General features: G+C 37.3%; 1 protein-coding gene across 1 annotated transcript; it reads right to left on the bottom strand.

Moving 5' to 3' along the window:
* Positions 1 to 7,233: 7,233 nt before the first annotated feature.
* LOC137404242 (LYR motif-containing protein 2-like) lies at positions 7,234 to 23,263 on the bottom strand. Its single transcript, XM_068090407.1, has 4 exons — positions 23,060 to 23,263; positions 14,019 to 14,091; positions 10,263 to 10,403; positions 7,234 to 8,185 (listed from the first exon to the last, which is right to left on the bottom strand). Exons 2-4 carry the CDS (start codon positions 14,049 to 14,051, stop codon positions 8,108 to 8,110), a joined length of 252 nt encoding a protein of 83 aa, XP_067946508.1. The 5' UTR covers positions 14,052 to 14,091; positions 23,060 to 23,263; the 3' UTR covers positions 7,234 to 8,107.
* Between the last annotated feature and the right edge of the window lie 88 nt (positions 23,264 to 23,351).

Raw genomic sequence — 23,351 nt, 5'->3', positions numbered from 1 at the left:
AGCACTTGGTGTCTTTCTATCTTGTAGCAAATGCCAAAAGTAAGGGTGCAGTCATTTTTGGTGGTACAACCTTCAAGTCTTGTGAACAGCTCACAGGTATCGCATAGAAAGCCGAAATAGGTATTTGTTTGTCCTTGTCTTAGGATTTTGAGGTCTCTAGTTGCTACAGGAATATAAATTCTGAAAATACAGGGCATTTGCACTAAGTCTACATTGCAAATGGTTGTCCATAACAAATCAATATTCATCGTTCAGCCAGCACAAAGAGTGCTTATACTGAGGCAGCTGCAACAGCTTACAGTTAACTCCAAGGAATAACAATCTCTATTAGGAACATTAAAATGTTATATAGATTAACAATCATATATTCATCTGGCAACAGTTCAGTAGTGGCAGCATCATGTCTATCGGACAGACCCTTACACCTGTAAATGAGCCAGTAATGCATCTATCATCAAGGAACCTCAAATTTCAAGGAACCTCAACCTCAAGTTTTACCAGATCAATTTCCAGTTCTATCAAGGTTATCTATAACAAATCAATATTCAATGTTCAGCCTGCACAAAGAATGTATACTGAAGTAGCTGCAACAGCTTACAGTTAACTCCAAGGAATAACAATTACCTGTAGACAATAGGATGTTATAGATTAGTAATTTTATATTCATCTGGCAACAGCTCAGTAGTGGCAGCACCATGTCTATCGGACAGCCCCTTCCACCTGTAAATGAGCCAGGAATACATCTATATTCAAGGAACCAAGTTTACCAGACCAACTTCCAGTTCTATGTATTGTCATGCATGGTGGATCTCGTACTAAAAAGGTAGAATATTCAAAAGCTAACATTGGATCTGCCAATGTTATGAGAAATCTATTATTATGCATTCTGTAAAAATTTCTACAAAACCTCTGCCGGTATCTAAGAGATAAGAAGTCTACTATAATGCATTCTATAAAAGCGTCTACAAAAACACTTCCATGTATCTAAGAGATAAGAAGTATATTATAAAGCATTCTATAGAGGTATCTACATAAGCTGCCAGTATCGAAGCCTCTAAGGGATAAGAAATCTAAGGGATAAAAAGTATAGTAATTTTGATTCTACATTGTCATCTATGTTTCTATAGAGAAAAACTGGTGTGCTCTAGAACTTACTAAGTCTTCTATAGAAAGAAACTATGTCTACTTTCCAGTAGAACTTTATTATATAATTTAATTGGCAATAATTCCATTTGAAATAGTAATGTTTTTTAAATTAGCTCATACAACAATAGTCAAACAAAAAAAGGCAACAGTTAGCCATTAAAATCGAATAAATAGTTTGACAAATAGTGTTTAAATTGCCTCGCTCAGCTAAGAGAACGGATATTACCTAGGTGGAATATGGTTAAAGCAGCTGGCAATGATATTTTCAAAATAATTGTTAGTGGTGGTATGAAATTTTTTCATATCAAGTAAATTGAAATTAGTTGAGAACCTGTTACTGTCATGTGAAAAACGAGGACACAAACCATCAAAAATCTTGAAACCTTTAATTAAAGTGAAATAAACATTTAGCATAGACAGAGTAAAAAATGCACAGATTTAGTAAGGTTTTTCGTTGGAATAATATATGCAGGAATATGATGTAGATTTTCAATTAGTCGAGATGCTCTTTTTTGCAATAAAAATAAATCCTTTGTGACATATCTTGGAGCTAGATTATAATAAATGTGTATACCATAAATAATATGGCAAAATATGAACTGATAACAAAATGCATTGGCAGATTTTGAGTTTATGTATGGCCATCAAAACTGGAGCAGAGTCAATGACTTCATGACCTTATTACAAATAGTGTCGACATGGTTACTCCAATAGAGTCGATCTGTCAAACAAATACATGTACCAAAAATTTTGTCTCAGGTCTACAAGTGATAGATTGACTGCTAGACTTAAAAGTAAAGCTGTTTCGAAGGTTTTCATTAGTATTATAAAGAAGAATATGTGGTTTTTGCAAATTGACAGTCATATGGTTTGAACTACACCAGCTGCTGATAATTTGCATGATGAGATTGCAGTTCGCCTCGAGAAGTTGCACATATTTGTGATGACTTACAAAGTCAGTATCATCGGCGTAGGCAAAGACACTTGGAATAAGTCTGAGAAGATCATTTATATATAATTTTTGTATTAAATATAATACTGAAGCAATAAGAAACCCCTGTGGAACACCAACATCTATTTCTTGCATCAAAGATTCTTTATCATTCATGACAATCTTTTGATGCCTTTTGTGGAAATGGAGTGAAGTATATTTGCAAGGATTTTCTTCTTAAACCAGCAAACTTCAGTTTACGATATATTTTGTGATTGATCCAGTCAGAAGCTTTGCTGAAATTCAAAAACATTAAGCAAATTTTGTCATCCTTTGTTTTGAGATCTAAACAGTCTGAGATTAGTTTATGAACAGCATCAGCGCATGAGTGACTTTTTCTGAAGCCATACTGATAAGGATGTAAAGTATAAATTTTGAACAAATGGGAGTAGATGTAGACATTTAAGTGGTTTTCAAAAAACAATAGATAAAATAGGGAGTACTGAGATAGGGCGAGAATTTGATGTGCTGCTATCATCTCCTCTTTTAAACAATGGAGTAAACTGTGCTTGCTTCCATGCCGAAGGAGAACAGCCATCAACCGATATTCTGTTAAAAATATCAGTGATAATAGGTGCAATGAATAGAAGAGTTGCTTTTATCTTTTTTACAGAAATATTGCCTAAGCTTGATGCTTTTGAATTAGGTATGTTACTGATGTATTTTACAATATCATGTAAATATCGTGTAAATTTTGGAAACTCATTCAATGTGGTCTTCAACTCGGTGTTCTGACAAAACAAATAAGAATTAGATGACGGTAAAATTGAACTTAAAAGTTTACTTGTAATAGACACAAAATGTGAGTTAAGTTCTGAAGCGGTCAAACAAGTGTCACAGCTTTGAAGTTTCTTATCTTTCACATTCAAAGCTTGCCAAAGTTTACGTAAGGCTGTTTAACAAGTTTGTTTATACGTTTTTTTTTTCTCTCAATGATAATCGTGACCGAATTGCGGTGCTTTTTGTAAGCAGTCCCATCTTTGCAGTTTTTCAGTTTTTCTCTTCAATTATATATTTTGCTGTACCTCTTTGTCAAGCCAGATAGGTAAAGATTCTGACTTGACTTTTCTAGTTTTAAGAGGCACCAACTTAGTGACAGCAAAAGAAAACTTTTGATTAAATAGATTAATCATGTCATTAGTGTTCTTTTTAGTCAGAATATCATTCCATCTGACGGAGGAAAACTCATTTGAAATATTGTCAGGAACGAATCTGGAGTAACCTATATAAGCGATTTTCCAAGGAAATGAAGTATGTGCAACCCCAATTTTTCTTACAATAAATACCAATTATGATCACTCTTAGACAATTTAAGTACTCCAGAAAACTTGGCGTGATGAGAAAAATTTGTGTACACATAATTAATGTTGAGGAGTTTTTAGTTACTCTTGTGGGTTTGTCAATCAGCTGTTTTAAAAACAACGGATTGCATATTTTGCTTTTCCAATTAAAACTCTCTTTTGTGTTCAACCAGTTGACATTGAAATTACCCAGTACCAAAATGTCTTCAGTGTTGCTGTAACACTCTTTCTGGAAGTCTGAAAATTTTGTCATCCAATCTATGTTGAATTTAGAAGTCTCCAATTAAAAGAATCCAATTCATATTGAATTTAGAAGTCTCCAAACAAAAGACACTATGTAAGATCTCGAAATAACTGGAATGACTAATGGAAAGACTATCAGCAATAACTTCTTTAATTGCAAATTCCGAATGCCTGAAATTAATGAAGTGTTGAATATAGAGTACAAGCCAGCACCCTGGTTATAGTACCTATCATTTTTTATCATATTGTAACCGGAACTTTTGAAGTAATCACCACCCTGTCTAGCTCCAAGAAATGTCTCAGAAAAACAAATAACTTTAAATTTATACTTCTAAATCAAATACTTGACTTCATCCATTTTGGAAGTTAAACCTCTTATATTTAAATGAGCTATAAAAACCCTTTAGAGAGATCTATTATTGAAGAGGTTCAGCGTGACATAAACAATGAGTTGATGGTATACTTATTTCATGTGAGATGGCATTTTGGTAGAATAGGGATGAGGAAAACTTAACCTTTGAGGACCTCAATCTTTTACCATCTTTGTACAATTTTTCTATAGAGGCATCAGGTTCAGCATCTTTGATATCTTGATTAATGCTATTGTCATCTACATCGAGTGGGACACCTTTAACAATAACTACATTCTCTTTTAGAAAACCCAGATCAATGGACAGTCTGCAGGTTGATCCATCAAACAGATCAGATTTCCAACAATTTTTCACTCTTTTAGCGATGTTCCGTGATCAAAACTGAATCATAATCCTAGGATAGTTTGATTTGAAGTTGTAACGAGTTCAATGATGGTTGGCTCGAACTGACTGTTAATAGCTTTCCGTACCTTGTCTTGATTTATGGAGAGAAGAGTTTGGTTGAATTGAAACCACAATGTTGTTGTTCATAAAAAACAGTTTTCTGTTGTTTAGATTGAGCTGGTAGCTTGACAGCTGTTGCTGGAATACATTGATCAACATCCATTCGGTAAAGATTTGATGTTGAAGGCATATTTTGTTTGTTGCATGATTTACTTTTTGGGTTTGAACACACTGTAGCATTTGTTGATGGTTTCCTTGATGGTTGATCTTGGGCATAAAGATTTCGTTTTGTTGTTTCAGCATAAGAACTCTGTTGTTCCTTGAGCTCACCAGATAGTGATTTGTGAGTAGCTAGTAGTTTGTTATCAAACTGATTTGATGACCACGATGAATTCAGCCTTGAGCTTTTCTGTAGAAATAGATGTTGATAGTAACTTGTCAATTTTTGTTTTTAACTCCGCAACTCTGGTGATTAAGAATTCTACTGTAGTACTCAATTTTGAGCAGTTTTCACATGATTTTGTAGTTTTTTTAAAAGTAGTGTATGAAGGACTTGTTGAGGCTTCAAGATTAATTGTAGCAAGACACAAGGGCATTGATTGAATACGTGATGAAGAATTGGATGAAGACAGGGTTGAAAGTTCATCAATGCACTTAGTTTTTATTTGCTGATTAAGAGCCTTTTCTTGATCTTATGTGAAGGTGGTTAATATCTGTTCATAGCGAGAAAAGAAGATATCAAGATTTGTAAGCTTGTTCACAAGTATTCTACTCAGTGCTGTAAAAATTCACAATATACAAGGCTGAAACACTTGAGTGCACAACGAGACCAGAATAGTCTATATTCTCCTTGAGCGATTCCACTTTGTAGTTGGATGATAGGTAAATCACGAAGCCAAGTTTGAAAACCTCATAACCCACAGCAGTACAATTTAATACTATCTGGGGGTTTTTGGGCTTACCCAGAATGTCGTAGGTAGTTTTAGTCCTTTCGGTGTGATCTAGTTTCTTGTGAAGAGGTTTGATCCTGGACAAGATGTACATGTATGTCAGCTGATTGGGTTTTATTACTCTACTTGTTTCTTCTTCAGAGGTCTGACTGTTCAGTTCGTCTGTCTGCCCTTCTTTATTAGTGTCAGGAGATGGTTTTTTTCTCTTTTTTAATTTATTACCCATTGATTTACAGAATGTTGTCAGGTTTTAAAAAATCCACAGAGAGGGCAAAAATTTTGCAGCCCTCGTCTTTCATTTGAATTGGTCTTCCAATAAAATTCATTTACAATCATCTGATAGTTCTAAGCATTTGCTTTTTTTTAAATACTGGCTAACTGATTGTCGTTTGCCGAGTAATAAAAAAGTTTTTGCACAGAAAATTAATTTTTAATCAACATTAACAACGTTTACTAACTTATAAATGAAAATGTTTATTTTTGTGTGCCTGACCAATGCATAATTCAAATATTTGAAAACTTGAAAAATCTCATGTATCCAGTTATAGCAATTAAAATCTAGCGATGAAAAATTCGCATGGCACTGGATTTGATCTCGGGATCGCGAAATCTAGAGGCAGCGAATTTAATCATTAGGCTACATGGAATACTATGGATTTATTGGGCAAATAGTCATTACATTAGTTAAGATACTCAGCATGCTTGGGGGTTAATAACTAGCAATGTTGATCATTATGCGTAACGATTGTTAAGCTGGCCCAAAAATAAGGATTTTAATAAAGATTTAGCTTTCCAGGTAAGTTACTCAAATTCATGAGGTAATTATTCTATTACCCGTGCAACACCAGGCATTCGATTAGTCTTTACTATAATAGGAGCCGTGTTCGTCCGTCTGAAGCCAGCGCTAGAAAAAAGATTGTCCCTTACAGGAATCAAACCCATACAATTGGATGGATGAAAAAATTTAAAATTTTTTTAAAATTTTCTAAAAAATGACAGTAGTAAAAGGTAATATTGATGAATAATAAGGGCATATTTAGTGTGTGCAATCTCGATAAGGATATACCTGCATGTAAAAGAGTGGCTTAGCCTTGTGGTTATGCGCTCTTGATAGTAGACTTGCGATTTGAATGCCAGGAGTTGCGATCCTCTGCAAAGCAGATTTTCAATTGCTCGATTTTAAGCGCTATAACTGGACACAGGGTGAAAGCATAAAGACAAACAAACACTAAAATTTATATATATAGATTCTGTTTTTGATGTTCCTACTTAACGCTAATATCTATTCGTAGCAATCGGTTTTTAGAAGATGCAGATATTACCGTTATCTTAAACGTTGACTTTTAAACCTAATCTCCAACTTTGAAGAAGACGAACATATCAGTAATATAAGCTGCTGAAGAATCTACATTAGCATTCTTCACGGTCATCAAAAAGTGAACTTTTAACGCGCACCAATGTTTTAGTAATAATTTTTTAATACCCCTTCCTTGGCACCCAGTATTCTCGACCTAAAAATCTCAAAATCAGATCATTACCTTACCAAGCCTGGCTGTCTTACAGACAAGCTAATCGATACTTGGCAAGCTATATAACTGTAGCTACAAACCTTACCAAGCCTGGCTGTCTTATAGGGTTGTGAGCTTTTCTTTTTTGCTTGTTTGTTCTGTCAATGGGAACACAGCTGTCTTTCTTCAGGCTGACATATGAATTGCCCATCAGTGTTAGTAGCTACACCTAGTTGATACGACAACTACAACTTTTGGTCTATAACTTCAAAGTTCGGCTACAGCTTACTGGATGTATTCAGAACTTATCAGGCAAATAAAAGGATTAACATAAATTTATGAGAAAGAATGAACAGGTAAATGAATGAATGAACATATGAAAGATGGAAATATTGAACAAATGAATGAATCAATAATTAAATAAATGAACAAGCCAATGAACAAACAAATAAAAGAACACAAAGGAAAGAATAATAAATAAAAAGTAAATGAATGAACATATAAAAGTGTAACTGAGGATATTAATAACATCATCTGTTTTACCAATGATTATTTCATATCAGCTCGGGTTGTGAATTGACTCTACTGATATAATAGTACAGAAATTTTGCTAGTCGCGGAACTACTACCTCATGATTGGACCCATTGCTGCCAGAATTCTTATTCAGGACAGCTTCAGTATCCACTGGTTGTAATGGCAATATATTACTATGTTACCATTTCATATACAAGAATGAATTTTGAATATCAGATTAATCTTTTTGTAATCAGATAATCACTTTTCTTCTAGATTAATATAAGTATGTTTGATGAAATATATTTATATTTTATTACTTACAGAATGTTTAAATTAGAAACATTAGAGCAATATTTTGAACAACCAATAGAACCTTTTTAACTTTGGCTGAAGCTCACTGTTTTATGTGATATCCAGCAATCAGGCTCCAAATAAACTTGGCTCTTCCTAGTATCCCGCTGCTACCAACACTTTTCGGATCGGGATCAGACACAGGAATCGGAGGACACCCATCGCAGAGACCCTAGAGACAGACTTTCTTTTTTACGGAATACACGATGAACTATGAAGTTAACGTGAAGTTGAAGCGTGAAAGTCAACACTGATTGGTCCTGGCACTCTCTCAATGGAGACTGGCTATCTACCAATAGCGATATTAGTCTGTAACTTCTTTAAGGACTGTTTTCCATGTGAAATCAGCATCCGTATAGCAGCCTAAAAAGAGGTGCACAGACTACCTATTGCATATGCAGAGACTAGAAAGTGGACAGGTAATAATTGAGTGAGGTAAATGATTACAGTTTTTAGATAAGTGAAATTTAGCAGAGGTGAGGCTTCCCATATACAGTAAAGTTGTAAACGGTCCTATAACGTGAATAATCTGTTCGAAGAATGTTCCTGTTATAAAGATTTTACGTAAAACGAACACTAAAATACATGCAAACTGCCCAATATGTTCCTAAACCATCCCAAACTCACTCCTTTGGCACCTCAACTAAAAAAAACCAAACCTAACCTTTCAATTTCATGACATTACAGTAGCTGTGGTATTATTAGTTTGTATTAACAACTTTTCTCGTTTTGTATCCCTTTTTCTAGATTTAGAGTTCATGATTATGGTAATTTTACATCAAATTAATAGGAGTACACACCTTCAATTTCAACTAAACTCAATTTTTTCATGTTTACGCTAAAGAGCAATGTCTATGATATAAAGAAAAAAATATTGTATGTGTCTAACATAAATAAAGCAAGACAAAAATACATATTTATCAAAGTGAGAGTGATGTCTGTCTGTCCATTCTTTTTCCGAAAACATGGTTGGAGGTTAAGTTGAAAGATTGATTTCAATGAGATTGCGACTCATGACATTCAGATTAGTAAACCGACATTCTAACATCTGCACTAATCGACCGCCTTTAAGTATTCCTGAATAATTGTGCAGCTATTTACTCTCATTGCTTTATCAGCGCACAACAATCTCTCACAGAACACTACACTATCAGGGTATCAGTGTAAACCCCTATATATTTTTTCTTTCTCTCAAGAGCAGCAAGAGAAAAAACAATGTTTTTAAGACTAATTATTGAACGTTCGTTATTCAAATCAAATTTGAGAGCTTGCACCAACTTGACGCTGTAAGTTATATGGAAATTCTTACGTAATACGAAACAAAACTTTTACATAACTAAGGAAGTATAAGTAAGTTATAGTAGGTATAAGTTATACTAGGTATAAGTTATAGTAGGTATAAGTTATAGTAGGTATAAGTTATAGTAAGTATAAGTTATAGTAGGTATAAGTTATAGTAGGTATAAGTTATAGTAAGTATAAGTTATAGTAGGTATAAGTTATAGTAGGTATAAGTTATAGTAGGTATAAGTTATAGTAGGTATAAGTTATAGTAGGTATAAGTTATAGTAAGTATAAGTTATAGTAGGTATAAGTTATAGTAGGTATAAGTTATAGTAGGTATAAGTTATAGTAGGTATAAGTTATAGTAGGTATAAGTTATAGTAAGTATAAGTTATAGTAGGTATAAGTTATAGTAGGTATAAGTTATAGTAGGTATAAGTTATAGTAGGTATAAGTTATAGTAAGTATAAGTTATAGGAGGTATAAGTTATAGTAGGTATAAGTTATAGTAGGTATAAGTTATAGGAGGTATAAGTTATACTAGATATAAGTTATAGTAGGTATAAGTTATAGTAGATAGAAGTTATAGTAGGTATAAGTTATAGTAAATATAAGTTATAGTAGATATAAGTTATAGGAACGTCTACTCTTTCCTCAGATTGCTTGCTTATCTACTCATAGTAGATGTATTTGTAGTTGACAATCGAAAAGTTAGATCAAAAATTGAAGTTGCAAGAAATATAATGAATGCCTACAGTAACAGCACCTTATTGAGTGTAATTGAGACAGAGCCCAGAGAGACAATCTGGCAAAAAATAGTAACAGTGTAAACAAAAGCTATCATTTAATGATTTAGAGAAGTTGTTTCCACCTATTTAAACATGAGCATCCGCTTGCTATACTACAAATACATCACAAATACAAATCCATGGAAATTGTCCATGGACATCAAATCATGACAATCACACAATTGCACAAAACAAGCTAACATGCGCCAAGTAAGTTGTACACTAACAATATTGGTCTAAAATAGTTATTGGTTTTACACATCAGACATAATATATACTGTATGATGGTTGAATGAAGCCACAGCCAGTGTCTACCCTGACACAGAGGAACCTACTACTAATATTCAATTTAAAGGAACTGATTCTACCTCATCTGTAATAGTAGAATTCTTTCGAAAGTCTGCCCTCACCCACTCAGCCATTTCTTTGGCAGTTGACTTGTCAGGGATTCTATGGCAGGTTTGAATCATCTCCTTGTACAGTGTTATCACCTCCCTCCTTAGCATGAACTATAGAACCACGGGTAACTGAGCAATATTACAACAGTCATAGTGTAATCTGAACCAGTAGCAACAGAACTATATAAATAACACAGTGCCATGCTGATAGCTGTATATACTAGGTGAATGCCCGGCGTTGCACGGCAAATGAGAAAGGTTTTCGGACAGAAAATTTATTTTCAATCAACATACACAACATTTACCATTCTAAATTTTAAATAAAAGTGTTTGTTTACTTCTGTGGGTGTCTGGCCAATGTATAATTCAAATATTTGAAAGCTCGAGGCATAGCTAAAACAGACCACGTAGTTGGAAAACATCTATCACTTCTTATGTTACAAACTCGCTCAAGATTTAACACAGCTTATAAACAATGGCAGATAATGTAGTTGCCATTGGCTAAGGTTCTTTGCCGAGTGAATTTAAATAACTTATCCTAGTCTAAATCTTCACTATAATAAGACATGTGTCTGTCCTTCCGTCTGGGCATCCGGATACATCCAAATGCACAGGTATTAAGCTAAGCGCACTACCAGTAAACCATGCAGCCATCTTGCTACAGCTTGAAATAATTGTGCTGATAATCGTTACACATCATGATCTCTCATGGCGCATCGGACTGCAAGAATTGTTTTTGAAATCTGGGCGCATACTTTTCTTCCAACAGTTCAAGCGTGCTTCTACTAGTTGGCTTCTAGTTCAGACGCTTTTGGGCGTATTTTAACCAACCTCTATTCACCGAACATACGAAAAACAAACACTTAAATTATATAGATTTGAAGATTAATATATAACTTTATAATATCCAAAAATATGTCATACAATAACCGTAAACAATGCCAATTTTTACTATAATAAGAACCAAGCCTGTCCTTGGTCATTGGAAGTTGGGATAAAAGATTCCACCACAAGATTCAAACTCATAACCCAGCTTGGTAGATCAACACTCAGACACCTGCTGCACCAATCAGACACCCGTTGTACCAATCAGACACCTGTTGTACCAATCAGACACCTGCTGCAACAATCAGACACCCGCTGCACCAATCAGACACCCGCTGCAACAATCAGACACCCGCTACACCAATCAGACACCCGCTGCACCAATCAGAAACCCACTGCACCAATCAGACACCCGCTGCACCAATCAGACACCCGCTGCACCAATCAGAAACCCGCTGCACCAATCAGACACCCGCTGCACCAATCAGACACCATGTGCACCAATCAGACAACCGCTGCACCAATCAGACACCCGCTGCACCAATCAAACACCCGCTGCACCAATCAGACACCCGCTGCACCAATCAGACACCATGTGCACCAATCAGACACCATGTGCACCAATCAGACACCCGCTGCACAAATCAGACACCCACTGCACCAATCAGACACCCGCTGCACCAATCAGACACCCGCTGCACCAATCAGACACCATGTGCACCAATCAGACACCATGTGCACCAATCAGACACCCGCTCCACTAATCAGACACCATGTGCACCAATCAGACACCCCCTGCACCAATCAGACACCCACTGCACCAATCAGACACCCGCTGCACCAATCAGACACCCACTGCACCAATCAGACACCCGCTGCACCAATCAGACACCCACTGCACCAATCAGACACCCCCTGCACCAATCAGACACCCACTGCACCAATCAGACACCCGCTGCACCAATCAGACACCCACTGCACCAATCAGACACCCACTGCACCAATCAGACACCCGCTGCAACAATCAGACACTCGCTGCACCAATCAGACACCCGCTGCACCAATCAGACACCCCCTGCACCAATCAGACACCCCCTGCACCAATCAGACACCCACTGCACTAATCGGACACCCGCTGCACCAATCAGACACCCGCTGCACCAATCAGACACCATGTGCACCAATCAGACACCATGTGCACCAATCAGACACCCGCTCCACCAATCAGACACCATGTGCACCAATCAGACACCATGTGCACCAATCAGACACCCCCTGCACCAATCAGACACCCACTGCACCAATCAGACACCCCCTGCACCAATCAGACACCCGCTGCACCAATCAGACACCCGCTGCACCAATCAGACACCCGCTGCACCAATCAGGCACCATGTGCACCAATCAGACACCCCCTGCACCAATCAGACACCCACTGCACCAATCAGACACCCGCTGCAACAATCAGACACCCGCTGCAACAATCAGACACCCACTGCACCAATCAGACACCCGCTGCACCAATCAGACACCCACTGCACCAATCAGACACCATGTGCACCAATCAGACACCCACTGCACCAATCAGACAACCGCTACACCAATTAGACACCCCCTGCACCAATCAGACACCCGCTCCACCAATCAGACACCATGTGCACCAATCAGACAACCGCTGCACCAATCAGACACCCACTGCAACAATCAGACACCCGCTGTACCAATCAGACATCCGCCGCACCAATCAGACACCCGCTGCAACAATCAGACACCCGCTGCACCAATCAGACACCCGCTGCACCAATCAGACACCCGCTGCACCAACCAGACACCATGTGCACCAATCAGACACCCACTGCACCAATCAGACAACCGCTACACCAATTAGACACCCCCTGCACCAATCAGACACCCACTGCAACAATCAGACACCCGCTGCACCAATCAGACACCCGCTGCAACAATCAGACACCCGTTGTACCAATCAGACACCTGCTGCACCAATCAGACACCCGCTGCAACTATCAGACACCCGTTGTACCAATCAGACACCCGCTGCACCAGTCAGACACCCGCTGCAACAATCAGACACTTGCTGCAACAATCAGACACCCGTTGTACCAATCAGACATCCGCTGCACCAATCAGACACCCGCTGCGCCAATCAGACACCCGCTGCACTAATCAGACACCCGCTGCACCAATCAGACACCCGCTGCACCAATCAGACACCAGCTGCACCAATCAGACACCCGCTGCGCCAATCAGACACCCGCTGCGCCAATCAGACACCCGCTGCAACAATCAGACACTTGCTGCAACAATCAGACACTTGCTGCAACAATCAGACACCTGCTGCAACAATCAGACACCTGCTGCAACAACCAGACACCTGCTGCAACAATCAGACACCTGCTGCAACAATCAGACGCCTGCTGCAACAATCAGCTGCAACAATCAGCTGCACCAGCCAGCTGCACCAATCAGCTGCCCCAATCAGCCTGCCTTCCAGCACTTAAGAACAATTGTACATATAGTAATTACATGGCACACTAGACTGGTGGCACTTTTGTAGCTCCTAGCTGTAAGGCCTATGCATCATGAAGGCACTGTATAATGATTACAAATCTTATACAAGTATATCAGCCACATAACTATATAGGTATTATATACTAGTCGAAAATCCTATGCAATAGCTATAGGTAGAGTACAATAATTATAGGCCTGAAACAGTGGCTATAGGTATGATATATTAGTCATAGGTCTTACAGAGTAGCTACAGATAAAATACAATAGCTGAAAAGCACATAGCTGTATATCACTGTAGCCGCTATATAAAAGCTGTTGGTTATATGCAATGAATAGGTAGGTATTTACTTACCTGCTTACTTACTTACTTACTTGCTTCAAGGACATAGCTTGGTGAGCCCTCATCTCTACACTCTCCAGTGTGCAACTGAGTGCATTCAAAAACCTAGATAGACAATATGATTTGATATATTGCTGCAAGATAGTAATATGAACTTTTTTTTAACAAGGAGAAAATAAAAAGCTGAAATCATGAAGTGAATAATAACATAGGTAGCACCATCTTCATGCAGGATGCCATTTAGTTGGCTAATGTATCAGCTGAAAGTATGGAAAGTCAAGTAGTTAGAAGATGAACTGGCCAGAGTAGGGTTTGTACAGATACACAGGTACATACTAAGCAATTGGCCACTCAAGTGCGTTACAAAACACACTGCGTACATTTGGACAGCATTTAGAAGCTTTGCAGTGAACCACTACAACTGAATTGAGTTACCAACCAAGATGCCAAATGTTTCCCTCAACCAATGAAAAACACAAAATACTTTTTGACATAAAATACATTAGCATCTAGGATGTTTGTAGTAAGTACAGTAGTGATCTGAGTACTAGACCGCTTAAAATAAACTTATCATTTGTTATTAATTCATAGTTTGTTAAAGATGCATATAGATGAATTCTGGCAATATTCACTTTAATAAAAAGCTAAGAATGTTCTATACATACATATTAGTAAATCTCAACTGATATTTGCCTTTTTAGTCTGGTTTTGGTATAAAAAAGCTGTAACTGTACATTATGACACAAAATCAAACAAAAACTATGTTTACATTTGCCGATCAAATTGGCCAAATTCAACATAGCTTTCACATACACGTAACTACATGCATATAAAAGTGAATGGGTAGCCTCTAAAGTATTACTAGGGTCTTAATATTTAGTTGGCCAGTCCTTATTGTCAATCATTTAGGATAAACAGGGTGCCCTTAAAATAGATTATATTTCTTGAGAATGCTTTTGGTGGCAGGCAACATGCCTACAAAACTTGCTTCTTAAATATGCATAGCATGTATCGTCTAAGATCATAAAGGAAGTGAGTATATGCCAGATGGCAAAGAACACGAAAAAATTACTAGGTGGTCTTATAATTACAATCATCACTGTATTGTTAAACGTGAATGAACGTGAATAAGAACAGTTAGTTCTAGACTCAAGGACAACTTGTAAAAGGATCTTTTGGGCGCCATCTCCAGTTTGGCTTTGCCCAACCTTCACTGTATTAAGGAAAACTTCCTCATTAACTCTTTTGAAAAAAGAGTTAATGGGGAAGTCACCTATTCTTGGTTTGGATGACAATGGCCACTCTCTCTGATTCATCTACCAACTATCTTACAGCCACAAAAATGTTCACTGACCCTTCCGTAATGAATGAACACACTACCCAAACAAGCGTGGTCTCTCTAAATAAAAAAGCAAAAAAATGCTCATTTTCTAAAAGCTTGGCGAGCCTGTGAAGGCTGAGCAAAAATTCTGAAATTTTGGGGAATCTGAATTTGCTTGCTCTGGCAGATTTAACAGATTTATGAAAAATTTTAACGGTTGACGTGCAACAAAATTCACATTACAGGTATTTGATATGAAAAGATTCACCATGTCTTACTCTGTTGTGTTGTAGGTGCCAAATATGTGGAAATGTGATTACAAGCTCTTAAAAGCTAAAAAAACGAACAGTTAATCGCAGCCACACGAGACCGCCGTAGTTTGGATTCGCTTTCCAAAACGGCTCAAATGGGACGTAGTTGTTACAAGATGGTTTCTGTTTACACTTTCATGCAACCTCATTCGTCAAAATATTTCCGCAAATATACTTCACGCATTCAATAAAACCATGTCTATTGTTCTTACGTGTCTGTTTTATCGTCATTTTAAAGCTGTCACTTTTAGCTGTGATATCTTATAACTTACTGTAAAAGTTCGTTTAATTTTTTAGCCTTAGCTTGAAGGAGTACATATCATTGTCTGATAATTATGACGAGCCTGTTTGGTCATTTGTGATAATCGAAAAGTGCTGCAGAAATTATTTGCCAAGTATTGGGTCACATGATCAGATTACGGCTTGCCGATTAGACCAAACCGAAACAAAACTGTAAAGTAGCGAGCATCTATATTTGATACGGGGTCATCGGTAAAACCCGAAGTGTTTGTCATAAACTAGTGCTACGATAAGTTTTATATTGAGCTTTTTATTGGCCTTTCAATTCACGGGAGAACATTACGTGACAAGACGATAACCAAATTTCATGGCTACGTCAGAGAAATAAAGAGATTCCAATCTACGGCGGCTTTTCGTTTTTGAGCTTTTAAGAGCTTGTAATCACATTTCCACATATGTGGCACCTACAACACAACAGAGTAAGACATGGTGAATCTTTTGATACCAAATAACTGTAATGTGAATTTTGTTGCAAGTCAACCTTTAAGATTATTAGCTATTATCAATGATATACAGCCCCCCATGGGGGGCTGTATACGGGCTGTATATCATTGATAATATCAACAAGTTGTTTTAGAATCTATCTATAATTGGCTAAAGGCATTTTCATGATGAAAAACTAAAATGCATAAACTGCATTTCAAACTCAAAAGGGTAGCTGAGAGTGTTGGTGTCAAAGTGTTGGCGCAATCTGAACATAACTGTCACACTGTCTTAATGGGGGTTTTGACTGGTGTCAGACATATTAGACACAAACTATTGCCTAATCGACTATTATGTATTTTAATTGTTCTTCCATGGGTGTCATTTTTGTTGGCTAAATGTAGTTTGGTTTCTGTCATCAACTCTTCTGAATGATTTTTAGTAGCTAGCATAGATTCAAATTTTCTCCTTAGAATCTAAAGTACAGTACTTGCTACCAGCGCTATTGCCTCTCTCAGTTACTCTCGTCTGACAAGGATTTTCTGTTTTGCAGTGGCCGTTTATTGAAAACTAATTGTTTTGACTATGGCCAAAAACTTAATATGATCAGAAATGTACTGTAGTGTACGCACATATAGCTGTTATTGCATATTTTTTATTTAGTACCACCTGGACAACAATTCTCTTGAGATCGTTGCTGAAACTAAATATCTTGGCGTGATACTATAAAAAGGCCTAAAATTTAACTCGCATATGCAGGATAAAATATCCAAAGCAAATCGTCAACTTGGCATGATCAAACGTGCACTCCACCATGCTCCAGAGAAAGCCAGACTTCTAGTGTATACAAGCCTTTGTAGACCCCATGTTGAATATGCCAGCTCAATATGTGGGACACGCCCATCAACAAGTTAGTTCAAGATATTGAGATGGTGCAGAACAAAGCCATAAGATATACTGCCAACATCAAGGGAAGAGAAAGCATTACTGCTGCTCAAGATTGACACAATTGCAGATAGATGTATGAAAATAAGACATACTCTCTTATACCGCATTTTGTCTAATGAAGAAAACCCATAGATATATAAACCTAGATTGGCCAATAGGGAAAAAGCCTGTCAGACTTAAATAGCACGACGTAACATAATTGTATTGTACCTTATGCTTGACTGCACTGTTATTAACAATAGAGCTAATCAGGAGAAGCTGACAAAATCACATTTATTTTCACAAAAAACCTTCTTGTATACATAATCCAGTAAACTAAAACAATTCTATGATAATATCTAATAACCACCATAGATTAAAAGTATAAAAGCTATGAAATGTTACACACAAATCATGAGCCATCAGGGCTTTTTTTGCCACCCTCTCCTATCCCCATTCTCTCTTTTCTCCTTCTCCAAAGAAGAAGTGAGAAGGGGAAAAGAAAGAAAGGGGAAAGGAGAGAGGGGCAAATAGCCCACCCACCCGAAGAGCCAGACCCTGGCTAGGTAAAAGACTAATATCATGTTGAACTAAACATGACTGAATATGATGAGCCTGTGAAGTTTTGATCTGATCAGGAAAATGGAATCAATGGCTTTCTTAGCTAGATCTGGAACGAGACCAAGGAATGCAGGGTCGGACCAGACTCAGGGTCAGCAATGAGGGCCAAGATCGGGTCGGACCGGGTCAGCACGCGCGATTTTTTATTCATTTAAGGTTAAGAGATAGTTCTATTACAGCCTAATGTTGTGACATCAATAAACTAAGATAAAAGAAACCATTATCACACCAATCATTATATTTTGTGGCTTGGTTTATAGATGCAATCTACAATTTATGGCTGGACATTGGTGGATCAATGCTATTCAATGGGTGATAGATTAAAGATGTAGTTGCGTCAAAAAAGTCAATTTAATGAAATTAGGACCCATAAAAGGCTAAAACATCAGCTACAATTTGATGCCATTTTTGTCTTTGTAGACCAACCCTGTCCAGAGATATATGCGTTTGAATGAGGCCCTCTTTTAAAAAGCTCACGTTCCAGCGGGTGCCTATTTCGTGACGTCACAAGCAAGGTATCTGAAACGAAACCACGAGCAATAAATATGAGGTCGATTCGTTAGCCAATCATGCGTGCGAAATTTTTATATAGGCCGTAATGAATGTTATCACTCGTAAAACGCGTTGTCTGTGATCTCGAAGATTCTCCTAATTAGAGAATTCATTCTCATTACTCGTTACTGATTCAACGCGTTTCAACAATTACTAAGTTATACATAGTTTTAAAATGGCTTCAAGTTCGAGCGACCGCTACTCAGAGTTATCTGAGCAACTTTTAGTAAAAGATTAGAGTAGACAGCCTATGGCCAAAGCTGACAGGGGTCAGCAGCGTTTTGCTGCAGAAGAAGACAGAATGGAGGTAAATTAACTTAGAGTCTTCTATACTTAAGTAAATGTAATATTTTTTATAGTCATAAATACATATACTAATTAATAAAATGATAATTCTTTGCTATCTCCAATCATCGTTTCATAGCTGATCTGCCGTTTTACCTAGCTATAATATTTTTTTCGAATTTTATTTGGTAAATTAGAGTCATGATTACAAATTATTTTCACTCGTAGGAAGTGGGTAAAATCGATTGATCATTGCAAATCTTTAATTTCCAGAACCAAAGCTTCGAATCGTTGGCTTGGCGTACTTGTGCCTTTATTAAATGTTTATTCGTTTTTAAAATTACACTCGCAATCTATTTAACTACCAATTTGGAAGCTGTCAATAGATACGCTTTAGAATGACATATCTATGAATGACATATTTATTGCATCTACTTTGTTTACATTTACTTGTTTTACTGATTACAGAATGTTTATGTCGTCCCACCAGCCGAAGAAGCTTTGTCAGTGTGGAAACTGCCATGAAGGAGAAAGCGAGACTTGAATGCGTGCTGGATAAGCCATGATGTTTTGTTTGAGTTTGTTGCAGTAGATGAATTTGTCTTATTGTATCAGCTAATACTATGTGAGTGGCCACGACTTGATGAATATTTTTAATAAAAGCTTTATGCCGAGATGAAAATATTTTTGCTTGTGAAAATTATATAATAAAATAATTATGTTGAAGATAATGCAAAACATGATTTGCAGAATATTGTAGTGAATCGGATATGGTATATGGGTGTCCGCAGAACTGGAGAATGTGAGTTCAAATCCAGTTTGCAGCAGACTTCTCATCCTTAAAACTCTATCCCTGTCTATATTCTTTTCAAAGAGGTGGCTTGCTTATTTCACTTATTTAGTATTCGGTAAGAATACTACTAGTAAGAAACTAGTACGTAGGCAATAGGTAATAGGCGACATAATGTGGGCGGGGCTTATGGGAGGCTGTATATCGTTTGTATGGGTAGCTGCAGAACTGTGCTGATACAAAGACCGCGTTCTACATAAGTGACTTGACAGAATTACCGTAGACCGGTAGAATTGGTAGTCGGTACCCAAATGTTTACACAACATTTGGAGAAAGTGAGTAGAACAAATTTTCAATTTTCGTTATTTGAGGCCTTTGAAACATTCATAATAATGCATCTGTAGCAGGATTTAAAATTTTATTCTAGGCAACATGAGCAAATACAAAATAAGATATATGCCAATAGAGCCGCGTAAGACTAGACTTTTATCGCAAATACCCGATGTGAATACGAGAGATAGAGACAGGTTGCCAAACGCGTGACATCATTTTGGGCAAGTCTGGGCACGTTTTGGTAGCCTGAGCGTTTTTACGGCGATCAGATTTTTTCGGTTTTAATCTTCAAATATCTTGGCAATGCGATCGCGTAACACAACAAACAACATATCAACTGATAGAGAAAAAAAAATGCTTTCTTTTAAGATCAACTTAAATTTGACGCAACTACATCTTTAATGGCATAATTTGGCTAGTGTTTTTATTACAGACTTCATTTTCAACTGCTATTATAATCAACAAGAGATTAGTTAAGACTTTCCAAATATAGAAATAGATAACCCAGCATAGTGGAAAGCAAAAATCCATCACTTCCCTAAAATTTCTGGTATTAGCGAAAGAAATTAAAAGTAAAATAAATTTGCTGGATTGAAGGTTCTTAGACGCACTTTTAAGTTCCTCAGGATGCCCTCGTTGTAAATGCCTCAATAGTATTGAGGTGGACCGTACTTTGTAGCTTAAAAGTTGACTTGCAACAAAAATCACATTACAGTTATTTGGTATAAAAAGATTCACCATGTCTTACTCTGTTGTGTTATAGGTGCCAAATACGTGGAAATGTGATTACAAGCTCTTAAAAAGCTCAAAAACGAAAAGCCGCCGTATAGATTGGAATCTGTTTATTTCTCTGACGTAGTCATTACAGTTTGGTTATCGTCTTGTCACGTGATGTTCTCCCATGAATTGAAAAGTCAATAAAAAGCTCAATATAAAACTTATCATAGCACTAGTTTATGACAAACACTTCGGGTTTTACCGAAGTCCCCGTATCAAATATAGATGCTCGCTACTTTACAGTTTTGTTTCGGCATTATTCAATCGTCAAGTCGTAATCTGATCACGTGACCCAATACTTCGCAAATAATTTTTGCAGCACTTTTCGATTATCACAGGTGACCAACAGGCTCGTCATGATTATCAGACAATGATATGTACTCCTTCGAGCTAAGGTTAATAAGTTTAACGATTTTTTACGGTAAGTTATCAGTGCTAAAAGTGACAGCATTACAATGACGATAAAACAGATGCGTAAGAACAATAGACATAGTTTTATTGAATGCGTGAAGTATATTTGTGAAAATATTTCGACGAATGAGGTTGCATGAAAGTGTAAACAGAAACCATCCTGTAACAACTACGTCCCATTTGAGCCGTTTTGGAAAGCGAATCCAAACTACGGTGGTCTTGTGTGGCTGCGATTAACTGTTCTTTTTTAGCTTTTAAGAGCTTGTAATCACATTCCCATATATTTCACACCTTCAACACAACAGAGTAAAACATGGTAAATTTTATGATACCAAATAACTGTAATGTGAATTTTGTTGTAAGTCAACCTCTAACTTGCTTTTGCATATTGTATAAATAACTTGGTATTTTCCTTTCGTGACTGGCTTCTTCATGAACTCCCAGACCACCGACATGTTGATTATTTCTTGCCAAAAAACGTTATGAAACCTATAGTCCAAAGACTATTGTCGCAGACGTAAAAATATAGTCTTGACTCGCCTTGTTTTATTTCGCCTGGTCCTTCCACGCTAGGACTATATGCGACTCCATTTCAATCGCACTTAAAAAGTGATATACATCCGCTGTTGTTTAGCCATAAACCTACCCGTGTCTTTGTAGAGGAAGACCCGAGAGTCGGGTGGCCCGACCTGGGCACCTCTGACCCGCTGGGTCAAAACCAGACGAGCTACCCGTGCCAGCTCTATTCTTAGCTCCATAATGCGCCTTAATCGAAATATATCTCTTTGCTATCTCACGAGCTAGGCTACTAGCTTGATGATTACACTTAAACAATAGCATGATGTTGAACCTCAGCAACTTCTCCATGGTGGCAATTAGTGCTAGCCTGGGAAAGTTTGTCACCAATCCAGCACTACTAAGCAACACTCTCGCTTTCTCACTGTGGTGGCAAACCTCAATCACCACAGGCGAAGACAAAGTCAAGCCACCATGATTCTTAACTGTGATTAGGGAATTCGTTGCTTGGTTTACATCATAGTTGGTAACATCCATGATGCTAGTGATACAATCATTACACTTCGGCTTTGGTGACCGAGCCAGCTACATAGCCAGCTGTAAAATAATCATTCTGTCTCATTTTTGACTTGAGACATACTTGCATACTCATCATATTTAGTCATGTTTAGTTCAGCATGATATTCGTATATTTACCTAGCCAGGGTCTGGCTCTTTGAGCGGGTGGGCTATTTGCCCCCCTCTCCTTTCCCCCTTCTCTCTTTCCCCTTCTCACTTCTTCTTTGGAGAAGGAGAAAAGAGAGAATGGGGATAGGAGAGGGTGGCAAATAAAGCCCTGATAGCTCATGACTTGTGTGCAACAATTCATAGCTTTTATAATTTTAATCTATGGTGGTTATCAGATATTATCACAGAATTGTTTTAGTTTACTGGATTATATATCCAGGAAGGTTTTTATGTGAAAATAAATGTGATTTTGTCAGCTTCTCCTGATTAGCTCCATTTTTAACAACAGTGCAGTCAAGCATGAGGTACAATACAATGACGTTACGTCATGCTATTTAAGTCTGAAAAGGCAACCGATGGGAATAGCTATTATTGGCCAATCTAGGTTTATATATCTATGAGAAAACCCTAATGCTTTGTCAAGCTCATATGATGAACTTATACAAGACCACCCTACCGAAATGGCGACAACTAGGGCTGCGGCAAGGAGAGAACTTCCTACAATATTCGCCAACAAATCAGTGTACCATAACAGCTTCCTACCACGAACTGTCAGAGAACTGAAATCAAAGATTGCGTGCTAACTGCTCTCATAACATACCGATGCTTCTAACATACTGCTCTATTACATATAGTCGTGACATAGTAAAACACTACTGATAGATGCTGGCTAATGACTTTAATTTATGAGGCACACCACTTGTTCTTGCTCTAGTGTGTCCGAAAGAAGAAGAAAAGAGAAGTAATTTGAAAGTATGCTGATACCGGTAAGACGCTAACCTTGTCGCTTGCTGAACTTCGATAAGATCAGTTGCCAATATTTGTTGTATAAATTAGGAAAGTTTCTGGTTTTGCTTAGTAAAAACAAATAAATCAAAACGAATATGACAAATACTGTTTTGGCTGTAAATTCATTACATGTATTCGACAATAATATTGTCGAAGACTCGAAGTACATAAATTATCTTTAATGAGTAAGGTGCCCGTTTTCGTATCGTATGGCTCTCCAGCGCAGTTTCGTGCCGAAATATGCTATGCCACATGGCTATGTTTATAAAAAAAATTTCTTAGC

This window comes from Watersipora subatra, chromosome 9 (genome assembly GCF_963576615.1).
Source record: "Watersipora subatra chromosome 9, tzWatSuba1.1, whole genome shotgun sequence".
In the NCBI taxonomy this organism is placed as follows: Eukaryota; Metazoa; Bryozoa; class Gymnolaemata; order Cheilostomatida; family Watersiporidae; genus Watersipora; species Watersipora subatra.
This window is presented reverse-complemented; position numbering and strand designations above follow the sequence as displayed.